The following is a 13347-nucleotide window of genomic DNA, read 5'->3' as shown; positions in this document are numbered from 1 at the left end:
CTATATTACTACTGGATTCAGCAAATAAACCAAATTCACATCAACAGACAGCACAGGGATAAAACCTTTATTTTGGTACTTATTTTAGATTTAGTTAACTTTGTTTAAATTAATTTACATGATCAAACTATAAATGCTTTATTGTAAAACCTTTGCTTTCGAAGACTCTTAAGTGGCATTATGACGGTGCAAGCCACCTCATTTTAGTTCTTTTTGGGGTACAAAGCAACATGAATGCCAAGACACTACAGACCAATTAAGGATCAGACATAAAAAATAACAATTTTGGGAGCATGTTAATTAAACAACTTCCAAGTGGCCAAGTGGTAAAAACTAATTAGTGAGCAAGGAAAATGACATCTTATTAGACTACTTAATTGATTATTATGATATAGAGCAAAGAGCATTACACAAAACTATGGACTTGTCATTGAAAGTATAAAATCGTTAAGGTAGTTGACTAAGTGATAGTTACAGAGAAATATATCATACAACCCTGGTGGAAATTTACAGTTAAGAACAAAGCTAGCTTTGTATGATCAATTTTAGAAGGGAATGAGCTGCTGTTGGCAAGGTAGATTGCAATAAGTAGAAAAAATGAAATTTGGGAGGCTCTAGGATTGCAAGTAACCACCAATTCAGAATTAAGAAAATTACTTAAAAAATAAGATTTTCTAAGGCTAATATAGATTATTAAGAAAAAGAAACCATCAATAAATCACACTGCAAATCCTCCTTAAAGTGAGAAATACCAACCTCAGTCAAGTTGGGAAAACAAAATAGAGGTAGAAAAAGATGAAAGCAAATTACATATGTTGCATCTCGAAGCAAAAAGTCTCTGGAGAGGTCATTGGTTCAAGACAACAAGAAAGAAGAAAATAACAAACCATTTCCCTATAAATGAGGATGTCATTGGCATACTTGATCAAATTTTATTCTAATTGTCGGTGTTCGAGAGAAACACTGGAGTCAGCAGTGCACAACTACGCATTTCGATAGGCTATGTAATTAATCAGCAACTTCTTTGAGTGGAAGAGGAGCTAACTCCAAATAGTCAAAATCGTCTGTTATACCAACCTGCATGGAGACGCAAGGTGCGAAACAGAAATGAAAAACAAACAGGAGAAGACAATGACAACAAAGCATGTTTAAGATGGGGCACACTGGAGGATATTTTATGTGGTAAGCTTGCTGCAGTTACCAAGCTATATCATTCCATTCAATTGAAACAAATATTTGAAGCAAAAGAAGTCCCAACAAATTAGCTGATGATTAGGTAAAATCAAATGACTGACCTCCCTGTACATGTTTTCAAGTTGCTCTTTAGCCTGTGGGAAGTTGTTTGAACACCATTGTCTCAGGGTGAAAATGTTATCTGCATAAAATATTGGGCACAACAAATAAATATATGTATCGCCATCACCGTATGATATTTAATTATACTAGACATGCCATTTCTCCCTCCTATCCTAGAATCAAAACCATGCAGGAAAACAGAAACATAAGAAAATAATTTTAAAATAAAACAAAATAGAAAGTTAAACATGGAAGGTAATACCTGTCCATCTGTTGGCTGATGCATGAGCAACTTCAATTGCTTCCTCTGCCAATAATAATACCAGAAACATCAGGGTCCAAACTTCCAAAGTATACCAAGGTATGAAGATTATTAATCTTCTGAAACGTTAATGTATTGTACATATAAAGAAAATAAAAAAGCATATCGTAACTCATTGCTTCAAAAGCAGCTGGATCATTATCTCTGTACTGTGCCAACTCATCCTGAAATAGTTAAAAGATATTCGACTGTTACAAATAAGACAGACTTTATACCCATGATATACATTACCAACTAATAAACTATAATCCAACCTTCAACTCATTATGCTTCAGCTCAATTGCTTTGAGATCTGCTAGGGCCTCCGCTCGTTCATCCTGTTTCACATTCAACATAGAGAAATACAATGACACAGAAGTAGAACTAACTGGAATATAGGTGGGGAAGAGACTATAACCCACGGATTCCTCTCGCCCCTTCTTTAGTGCCTCGCATTGGTCAACAAGTTCAGCATGCCGCTTCTTACTGCTTTGTAGATCAGAGTCGAGTTTGTTACGCACATTCCTAAGCTGTGCATTGAGTTTATTTGGTTACTTTTACAGCGACATTTACAATCATATCAAACATTACATGGCCAAAGACATTGTAGCTCTGGTAATTGGAACTTCACCTGATTTCCAGCACAGCTAGGAAGACTCCAGAAATATACCTGATAGGCAAAAGTATAAATATGCATTATAGAAGCATAAATAATAAGAAACATATTTTGTGTCTTTGACAATGTTCCCATGGCAATGCATACATAACATTAAGTGATTTCAAAACTTACAGAAGTTCCTATCTTATCTTTGGAAACAAGATCATCATCCACTAAACTTTGAACAACGTCTTTCACAGACTGAGTGATAACACCTTTCTTAGGACCCATCTTCTCCAGCTCCTTAAGCTGAAACAACAAGAACAACGATAACAAAACTATTTAGTAATTGGCAATGAAATAAATGATCAAAGCAACACTCATTCAGATTAACATCAAAATGTGCAAGCTAAGTGTGAATTTTATGCCAACCAGGAAGAAGTCTTGAGACTCATAGAAGATTTCAAGCATCTTCTCGCGCTTCTCTTCCAATGAAAGACCCCTTTTCTTCGACTGCAGCAACACAATGAGAACACGTCAACCAAATTGTAATTTCACAAACACCACAACTGGCATTTTCACAAACACAAAGAGAGCACTCCAACTCAAATAATTCGAAACTCCAAAAGGGGAAAATAAAAAAAAAAGTTCCATTTTAGGTTTCGCTTCTCGTTAGGCCTAATTTTGATCCTTCTCTAATCCAAATTACGGCATCAAATAGAATCGAACAGAAAAACAAAAACATAAACAACGAAGGGGAGGAATCCAAGCGATTAAGATGCAAACGCAGATCAACAAAGATAACAGAGGAATCATTCCAGCGAGAGAGGAAAACGAATTACCATTCCGACGGCGTCCGGTGGCGGAGGAGTGACGGAGAATATTCTGGAAACGCGTTTCGTGCGTAGTTGCGGTTCTCTGGTTTTGGCGGGAAAATTGCTTGTAAAATTTTGCGCTTTATATTTTTAAGTTAGCGGAAAAAAACGAGATACCAAATTATTATCGGGGCAAAAAACACAATTAAGCCAAGAGAGGAAAGACATGAATAAGCCAAACTCAAAATTGATTCACGAATCAGCCAAAGCACATTACTATATAATTCGAATCAGTTTTGTTCGAATTAGAAAAACATGTAATTCGAACCAATAGAGCTCGAATTATGATGGAACACGTGATGGATGTAATTCGAATCTATATGGTTCGAACTACAATGGAACATAATTCGAACTAGGTGAGTTCGAATTACTCAAGAAGACGACGTTTCATGTAATTCGAAGTAAGTTGGTTCGAATTACACGATGATTTGAATTAAACCAATAATAATAATAATAATAATAATAATAATAAGGTTTAAACATACTTTATTATAGTAGGTTAGATAAAAATTAAACTATTTAAATAAATAATTTGGTGTCTAGAAGTCAAGTTTTAGAATAATTTTTTAGGGATTATTTATCATATTATAAATTCACAATTATGTAAGTATGTGAAGGATTTATTTTTTAAATTAAATGGCTTTCAATATTATTAGATTGTTTTATTTTTAAATTGGTCAATTCATTTTATATTTATATATTGTAATTATTTATTTTATAACGAGTACAACTAAAATTTTAATAACAATTATTAAATTAAACATTGTTACTATGAGTACTATAAAAGTTTGTAATATACTCGTTACTAACCTATCACATAATAAAAATTTTTAATTGAATGTAAATTTTATAGCATAAATCTAATCCATGTAATTATTTTAATACACCAACCATTATATCTACATGGAGCCAATGCTAAATCGAATTCAATTAGTTCGATAATACTAGTCTATGAAAAAAATTACATTTTATAAAGTTTAAAAATTTTTATTATGTGATAGGTTAGTAACGAGTACATTATAAACTTTTATAGTACTCATAGTAACAATGTTTAATTTAATAATTGTTATTAAAATTTTAGTGATACTCGTTACAAAATAAATAATTACAATATATAAATATAAAATGAATTGACCAATTTAAAAATAACACAATCTAATAATATTGAAAGCCATTTAATTTAAAAACGTAATTTAAAAAATAAATCTTTCACATACTTATATAATTATGAATTTATAATATGATAAATAATTCCCAAAAAAATTATTCTGAGACTTGACTTCTAGACACCGAATTATTTATTTAAATAGTTTAATTTTTATCTAACCTAATATAATAAAGTATGTTTAAATCTTATTATTATTATAGTCACCAAAAAAAAATCTTATTATTATTATTATTATTATTATTCGAATTGGTTTTATTCAAATTATTATTATTATTATTCGAACTGTACATCATGTAATTCAAACCAACTTACTTCGAATTACATGAAACGTCGTCTTCTTGAATAATTCGAACTCATCTAGTTCGAATTATGCTCAATTGTAGTTCGAACCATATAGATTCGAATTACATCCATCACGTGTTCTATCATAATTCGAGTTCCATTGGTTCGATTTACATGTTTTTCTAATTCAATCAATTTTGAGTTTGGCTAATTCATGTAATTTCTTTCCTCCCTCGACTTAATTGTGTTTTTTGCCCATATTATCAACGCCTTAAGCCCTTTACATTTTTTTTTCCCTGGGAAAATTAGTACCAACTCCTTAATTGTAGTGTAGAATACCATAAAGAAAATATTTACTAGTTTACTAATATCAACTTAGGCATTAAATTAAAGTACTTCTCTAAAGTTATGCTACTATTTAAATGAAGAAAAAAAAAAAAAGAAAAGATATACATAAAAACTAAAGAAAATCAATAAGAATAATATTATAAATCTAAATTAAATTTATCTAGTATTGAGATTTTTCTTAGTCCATTTCTTATTTATATATGTATTTAAAGCTAATCAGTTATTTCTAATTGGATGTTGTAATATTCTTTTTCAATTATTTTGAGAGAGAACATAATTTTAATGATTAACAACAGTTAAAATGATGATAGAATGATCTATAAAAATGTTATTTGAACAAAAAAATTAGTCGTTATATATATATATATATATATATATATATATATATATATATATATATATATATATGTTTTAATTTATTTTTTATATATATTTTATAAATTTAATTTGCTCACTGATTTTATTTTACATCTAACTAACATGTTATAGCCTCTATATTCTATAGCTAATTAACTAATTAAGTATAAGGCTGTTTTCTTAATTACAAATTCTAATTATTTTGATAAATATCCAAGATCAAATTAAAGTCTCTCTTTTCATTGCTCTAAGTTCAACTTCTTGAGAAGATTAAAAATTTTGTGTTGGAAGAAAAATCATAACGGATTTCTCCAAATGAACTAATTGAATTTTTGGAAATAAAATTTGGATATCAATTAAAAAAAAAAAAATTGAAAGGAAGCTAGTTATAATACACTTGCACACACATGATCAGTGCTTATTGTTAACAAATTTAGAAATGAAAGAAATTAAGAAAATGTGTATGTTGAACATTATTATTGTAAATGAAATGACAAAGAGAAACATATATATATATATATATATAAGTCAATGGTAAGTTGGTGACATAATTCCTCGTCTGACAACTCAGTGCTTATTGTTAACAAATTTAGAAATGAAAGAAATTAAGAAAATGTGTATGTTGAACATTATTATTGTAAATGAAATGACAAAGAGAAACATATATATATATATATATATATATATATAAAAGTCAATGGTAAGTTGGTGACATAATTCCTCGTCCGACAACTCTATCGTCATACTCTAGATCATAGGTCCTAATTACTAACTTTCTTAATTAAACCCATTTGATAATAAAGATAAAATAATGCTGAATTCTACGTATAGTTAGTACTTAGTAGCAGGTTTCTGAAATTTTAGGGTCCATTCCAATTGCTTTACGTAATTAAACTCCTTTTTTGTTATCGCTAAGAGTACTTTTTATATCAATCTTATTTTATCCTTAATCAGGATGAAGAATCAAAAGTAGGTGATAGACATGCCTTTCTCATCGGTTTTCTCATTTTTATTCACTAACTTATTAGAATCATTTCCCTGTCTGGTTGTACTCTTTTTCTGACACCTTATCTAATAAAAAACCAAGTTTTAATTTGTTGTATCTTTGAATCACATAAAAATTATTATACCAACTTAGCAATTTAATTTTTAAGAATTACTTGCATGTCTCTAATAAAAATGTAATGCGTCTTCTATCAAATTAGTATTTATTTTCAAAAATTAAAATGGACACTGAGTGATTAAAATTTAATATTATATTTGGTAATAAAAGATTGAAAATTTCAGTCTTAGAATACAAAATTTTAATTCATTTATTATTTCTAGAAAGTAGAAATATATTATATTAAAAATTTTAGAAATAAAAAAATAAAAGTTTAATAATATTTTTTTAATTTAATCTCTTTAATATCTTCAAAAAGCGAAGATACATATTTTTTTCATATACATATTTATCTTATACTAAATAAAATATTAAGAAATAGTTTAATATTATACATTTTGCATTAACCATAATGCAGAGACTTAATTTAATTTCAGTCTCTTTCTCTCTGTTTCTCTTCCAAAAACAGCAAAAAATACAAAATCACTCATTCTTATCTTTTATGAATAACTCTAAAATATTATACTAATAAAAAAATTAATTTATTTTACACGTGTATCCAATTAAGTATAAATTTAAAATACATCGTTGTTGGGGCATTAAAATTACAAATAAAAAATTTTGTAAACAATAATATTCATGTTGTAGTTGTTTTCTTAATTCTTTTATTGAAATAATATTCATAGAGGATTTCCAATATCTTTAAATTTTACAACATTAAAAATGAAATGCCAATACTCCATTATTGTTAACTTACATAAAATTTTAGTGCTTATTATAGAGTTGAAATTCATTTTAGCCATGAAATTTTTTACCTCAAATTTATAGTTACTCAATTAACACCCCCAAATATTGAATCGTGTTCTATATTTGTCTATGTAGCTATCCCTATTAATAGAGATATGATGTGGCACGTTAAGTTAACAAAGTGTATATTCACGTGATATCCAATTTATCAGAATAAATGTGTGACGAGTGAATGATGTGACAAAAGTTGAACGAATTCAATTTCTCCATCAAAGTCTCGAACGTATTGAGAAAAGAGGGCTGTAAATTGAGTTCATTCAACTTTTGCCACATTATTCACTCATCACACATTTATTCTCGCAAGCTGAGTACCACGTGGATATAAACTCTGTCAACTTAACGTGCCACATTAGATCTTCGTTAACGCAGATAGCTACAGGGATAAACATGGGACACTATCCAATATTTAAGGTGTTAATTGGATAACTATAAATTTATAGGTCGAAATTCAAGCCGATCGAAAATTTCAGCGCCAAAATGGGTTTTAATTCGCTTATTACATCTTGGTTTTCAGCATTTCAGGGGCTGGTTTTGTTCAAAACTAGCAACTCACATCCAAGTTGCCAACTTGCAACTAAAATGGTTCCCAGTGTTTGACTTAACGCTACTCTCACTGTTCTTATTCAATCACAACCATTTTAATACTTTAGTTCATTAAAGGTCAAAAACAAAATTAGTAGTTCGTTCATTAGTTAATTAAAACCAATTAGCTAGCTATCTTATTTGACTTGACTGCACAACATTGACCAATATATACATAATTTGTTCATTTACCAGCATCACAAGGCTTATTTTCTATTCTATGTCCAGAAACATGGCCAATTCCTCAACATTCTTCTTATTGTGGATGCTTTGTAGTGTTGCTCTTGCAATCTTCATTCAGGCACAACAACAAACAGGTTAGCGTCATAACAATGTAATTAGAGTGAGACTAAATTTTACTCTTTCTGCAACACTATTATTGGACATGTTTGTGTTCTATGATCTTTGTTCTTGTTCATCATCTTGGAATACTGTATAAAATAACTTTCAGTGCGATTCAAGCCATGAAATCAGCCAACTGATGTAATTATCAGGTTAAGCTGCCTACATTACACCCTTTGGTGCAGCACTTTCCTGAACCTTGCGTTAAGGTGGAATGCTTGTGCACCATGCTGCTCTTATATGTATAAAATGTGGTCTAGGAGCATTTCATGGTTTTACTTTGAAGGCTTTCATATCTCAGATTTTTGCATGCATGTCAATTGGGGTGCTTGTGTTTTTCAGTTTCTTAATCTGCTTTGTCTTTCTGATTTTAGGGTTCATAAGCATTGATTGTGGTAGTCCTGAGAATCTTTCATACACAGATGATGTAACAAATATAAAGTATAGCAGTGATGGATCTTATATACAAACTGGTGTTAACAAAAACATTTCCACTGAATATGCATACCCGAAAAATCCCAATTTGCCAGAGCCACTCTCTGATCTCAGAAGTTTCCCTCAAGGAGTGAGGAACTGTTATGGCTTAATAGCTGGAAGAAAAGGGAATTTACATTTTATCAGGGCTTCCTTCTTGTATGGAAACTACGACGGCGAAAACAATCTCCCTGAATTCGATCTTTATGTCGGCGTCAATTTCTGGTCATCGGTGACATTTAGAGATGCTTCAGAGGAAGTTGTATTGGAAATTATCAGCATGGCAGAATCAGATGTTACTAATGTTTGTCTTGTAAATAAGGGAAAAGGAACTCCTTTTATCTCAGCATTGGAACTTAGGCCTATTTATAGTCCTATTTATAATGCAGAGTTTGGTGAATCTTCTTCTTTGTTACTTTTCAAAAGATGGGACATTGGTTCAATGATCAATGCAAGCGGAAGATATCAAGATGACGTCTATGATAGAATTTGGTCCCCTTATGATTCCCCCTCTTGGGATTCTGTAAAAACTTCTTCAGAAATCAATGTCAATGCTAATGGTTATAGAGCACCGTTTGAAGTCATGAAGAATGCTGCTAGGCCTAGGAATAACAGCGATGCTTTGGAACTTTCTTGGACCCCAGATAAACCGAATTCAAAGTTTTATGTCTACTTGTACTTTGCTGAATTGGATCAGCTTCAGAAAACACAGTTGAGGAAGTTTAATATATCTTGGAATGGATCTCCCTTGTTTGAACCTTTAGTTCCACGCTACTTATATGCAACTGTTGTTTCTAATTCGAAACCATTGGTGGCGAATGAACATCATGTTTCTATACAGAAGACAAAAGATTCAACCCTTCCACCTATTCTTAATGCGGTTGAGATTTATGTTGTAAGAGAGCAAGACACAATTCCAACACTTGAACAAGATGGTATGATGTGAAAGTGCATCTCAAATGTTTTCTTATTTTGTGATTATTCTTAAAGTAAATTTAGTTTTTATTTATACACAGTTGATGCTATGGTGGACACCAAAGAAAGATATGGAGTTCAAAGAAATTGGGTGGGCGATCCTTGTGAGCCAAGGAACTACTCTTGGGAGGGCATAAGATGCAACTACAGCGCTTCGCTTCCTCGCCAAATTATATCACTGTGATTACTCTCTAGCTTTCTGCATACCATGTTCCTTATTTCATATTTTGGCTAGAACTTAAACTCCAATTCATGGTATATATACTTAGTAAAGAACATATTGTTTTGATAGGAATCTAAGCTCAAGTGGTTTGAGTGGAATAATAGCTCCTTCCATTGCCAATCTCTCTTTGCTGGAATCATTGTAAGTACACATCTTGAAAAAATGAGAATGTAATATGCTTAGCATATTTTTTGCGTTACTGAATAGAAGCTACATTATCTTGAACATAGGGATTTATCTAACAACAGCTTAACCGGAACAGTCCCTCGGTTTTTAGAAGAACTGAGATTCCTTAAATATTTGTAAGTCTTTCAGTGACTGATGCTGGTTTAGTCCTCAGCACCTTATATATAATGATAACTTGTTAAATGGCTGATGCAAGAAAAAATGAAAATATTTGTAGGAACTTACAAGGTAACAAATTATCAGGTTCTGTCACTAATACTCTTGAAGAAAGATCAAGGGCTGGATTACTAACAATGAAGTAAGTTCCTGCTATATTTGCCTTAAAACTAATAGGAGCCAAGGTGTTATGTATGTATGAAGCATTTGAAGATGTATACTGGAGGATCTGAGCATTTTGTTTTCACCATTTTCAGGGTGGATGATCAAAATCGATGCGCCTGGGGTGACAAAAAGAACAAAAAGGTTGTTGTTCCCATAGTCGCCTCATTATCATCGGTTTTAGCTCTATTGGTTGTTTTCATCTTGATTTGGAAGTTTATGAGAACTAATAACTCAGGTATATTCTAGATTTAATGAATCTAACCACTTCCATATTCCTCTCAAAAACTGAAGACTAGATAGGAAGTTCACAAGTTGCAAACAATAACCACACTTTTGCTTAACCAACAAGATTAATTTTTTTAAGCTAAGCTCTATATAGCTTTAATAACCTACTTTATTTCTTCGTGAACTAAGATGAGGAGATGAGCAAGCCCATCAATGAAGTAAGAACCGTAGCGTCAAGGAACTGGCAATATACCTATGTCGAGGTCTTAGAGATCACGGAAAACTTCAAAATGGTCATTGGGAAAGGAGGATTTGGAACTGTGTATATTGGTAAGACAAAAAATGGCAACCAAGTTGCAGTTAAGGTGTTTTCTCCATCATCATCATCACAGGGCCCAAAGGAATTTCAGACCGAGGTAATTACTAATTAGTACTTTATACACAACATAAGTTCAATGGAAATGTTATTCAATTCAACATGGGAAGCATCAAAAAAGAAAGAAACTAAAATCATGGCTTGCAGGCTGAGCTCTTGATGACTGTTCATCACAAAAATTTGGTATCATTCATTGGTTACTGTGATGATGATAATAAAATGGCACTCATATATGAGTACATGGCGAATGGCAACCTAAAAGATTATCTCTCAGGTAGACCCTTACAATGCTTTAGATTGCACCTTATTTCTTTGTTGTATAGCTTTACGGAATTACTTAATATCATGGTTGCAGTTAGAAACTCACAAAACTTGAGCTGGGAAAGGCGAATTCAGATAGCGATTGATGCTGCAGAGGGTATGTCTACCTTCAATTTTTGCTTTCATATTGTCCTATTTTACTAACATCATTTAAACCAGTTTAATTGCTTCTTCTTTTGGTATATATGATTTTTTTATCCATGGTTATGTTGCTAGGATTATATAATTTTGCAATTCTGTAGTGATGATTGATGAAGAATGTCTTTTGACTTGAAGGATTGGATTACCTACACCATGGATGCAAGCCACCTATAATACACAGAGATGTCAAGTCGGCTAACATTCTTTTAAACGAAGACTTAGAAGCGAAGATAGCCGATTTCGGCCTCTCTAGGGTGTTTCGCAATGAAAAACAAAATGTAGAAGTATCAGCAGTCCATCAGAATGATAACAAAAATACAGAATCAGCAGTCATGGGAACCACTGGTTACCTTGATCCAGAGTAAGTCCCTAAGAATCACAACTCTAATCTCAGAAAACTAGTACATGAGAAAAAATAACAGAACTATTGTTTATTTTCTCTTATCATGGAATTTAGTTTCCTAAGTAACACAAACTACATTGTTCCATTTATTCAGATACTACAAATTGAGGAACTTGAATGAGAAGAGTGACATCTACAGCTTTGGAATTGTTCTATTGGAACTAATCACGGGGCAGCCGGCCGTATTAAAAGGCGAGCAGCGAATGCACATTCTTGATTGGTTAAGGCCAGAGCTTGAAAGTAAAGATTTGAGCAGAGTATTGGATTCAAGGCTGCAAGGGCAATATGATGAAAATGCTGCATGGAAAGCATTAGGAATAGCAATATCATGCACTGCATCAACCTCCATTCAGAGGCCTACAATGAGTGTTGTGTTATCAGAATTAAAGCAGTGTTTGAAGATGGAATTGCCTAGGCCTAGTGAAACAATTATGGTGCCAAGAAATGTGTATAGTGAACTTTATAGTTCATCTGAAGCATATTCCATGGATAGTGAATCAATCACCTACCCTTTCCCAAGATAGTGTAATTAAGCATTCCTAAAGCTTCTTCAATTGTTGTACTAATGAATTACTGCATATATCATGATTTTTTCTTTCAAATTAAGAACCAAATCCATGATTATTAATTCAGTGGCATGTTTCTCAAGGTAGCTCTTGAGTGAGGCATTTTCTTCAGGTGACCATGGCCCTCTTTTCACCTCTGATTATTCAAATTCTTAGTTTATGGCTTTAGAGAAATCACAAAATTTGCATGCTTTTATAAAAGCACTTACACAAACACAAACCACCTTCATGACTTTGTTGTTGTCTTTCTCTTTATTTCGATTTTGGTCATGTTTTACCACTTCTTGTTCCTCTCTTTTTTCAAGTTCTAATAATGCTTACTGTTTCTTTACCTACTTATTAAGAAAACCAAAAAAAAAAAGTATTAATTATTAAAGAATATTAATGCCAAAATAATATCTTCTGTAAAAACTAAAACTACTTAATGAAATAACTACTTATTCAAATGCCGTAAAAACATGCCATTTTTATTGTGTATCAAACCCATGCATATCAAGAGTTCTTATATCACAGTCAACATTTCAAGTTTTCAACTCTTCAAGGGTCTGCGTTACTGCATGTACAAGGCGGGTTTTTAATTCCGATACTTACTTAAGCGGACGAGTGGGTTGATTACTGAACCAATCCAAGTTGGTTTACTAGTTGTAGCTTTTTTTTTTTTGTTTTTGTCTTGCTAGTTGTAGCTTTAAAGTGCTCAGTTCAATACATTTTGTTTTTCTTTGGTGAATTCTCAAGTTTTTTTTTTTTTTGTGTAAGTGAATTCTCAATTTTGTCATGGTACATTGATCCGGTTTGATGTCTGAATCCGGAGCACTTCTGGGCCTAAATTAGCCCAAAGTTGTAACCGACGACCCAAAGTTTGAAAAGTTTAGGCCCAAAAAATGCAACTCTTTTGAATACCCCAGAAAACAAGTGTAAGAAGCTTTGGTCAGGGCAAACTTCTTATCTAACTGCATCAGGTTCAAATCCCAAAAATAGAATGTAACAGACTTTTTAGTGTGTGTGTATGTGATGAATGTGTGTAGTGTGGACAAAAAAAAAATTGTAAGAAGCTTTAACAATCTTTCTGACTAGTGAA

General features: G+C 31.8%; 2 protein-coding genes across 3 annotated transcripts; one reads left to right on the top strand and one right to left on the bottom strand.

Annotated features, from left to right (window-relative positions):
* Positions 1–710: 710 nt before the first annotated feature.
* LOC112751313 (meiotic nuclear division protein 1 homolog) lies at positions 711–3209 on the bottom strand. Its single transcript, XM_025800400.3, has 10 exons — positions 3038–3209; positions 2628–2708; positions 2388–2504; positions 2229–2267; positions 2020–2127; positions 1873–1935; positions 1731–1782; positions 1559–1603; positions 1296–1375; positions 711–1077 (listed from the first exon to the last, which is right to left on the bottom strand). Exons 1-10 carry the CDS (start codon positions 3038–3040, stop codon positions 1009–1011), a joined length of 657 nt encoding a protein of 218 aa, XP_025656185.1. The 5' UTR covers positions 3041–3209; the 3' UTR covers positions 711–1008.
* Positions 3210–7779: 4570 nt separating this feature from the next.
* Positions 7780–12380, top strand: LOC112751312 (probable LRR receptor-like serine/threonine-protein kinase At4g29180). Of its 2 annotated transcripts, none has more exons than XM_025800398.3 (12): positions 7780–8033; positions 8433–9467; positions 9549–9687; positions 9800–9871; positions 9961–10032; positions 10134–10214; positions 10330–10472; positions 10652–10878; positions 10986–11112; positions 11194–11256; positions 11436–11661; positions 11798–12380. In XM_025800398.3, exons 1-12 carry the CDS (start codon positions 7937–7939, stop codon positions 12225–12227), a joined length of 2712 nt encoding a protein of 903 aa, XP_025656183.1. In that variant the 5' UTR covers positions 7780–7936; the 3' UTR covers positions 12228–12380. The 2 variants fall into 2 exon arrangements, with proteins under 2 accessions (XP_025656183.1, XP_072073332.1); XM_072217231.1 differs by having other exon boundaries at positions 7818–8050.
* The last annotated feature ends 967 nt before the right edge of the window (positions 12381–13347 follow it).

Source organism: Arachis hypogaea, chromosome 15, assembly GCF_003086295.3.
Source record: "Arachis hypogaea cultivar Tifrunner chromosome 15, arahy.Tifrunner.gnm2.J5K5, whole genome shotgun sequence".
NCBI classification, from domain to species: Eukaryota; Viridiplantae; Streptophyta; class Magnoliopsida; order Fabales; family Fabaceae; genus Arachis; species Arachis hypogaea.
This window is presented reverse-complemented; position numbering and strand designations above follow the sequence as displayed.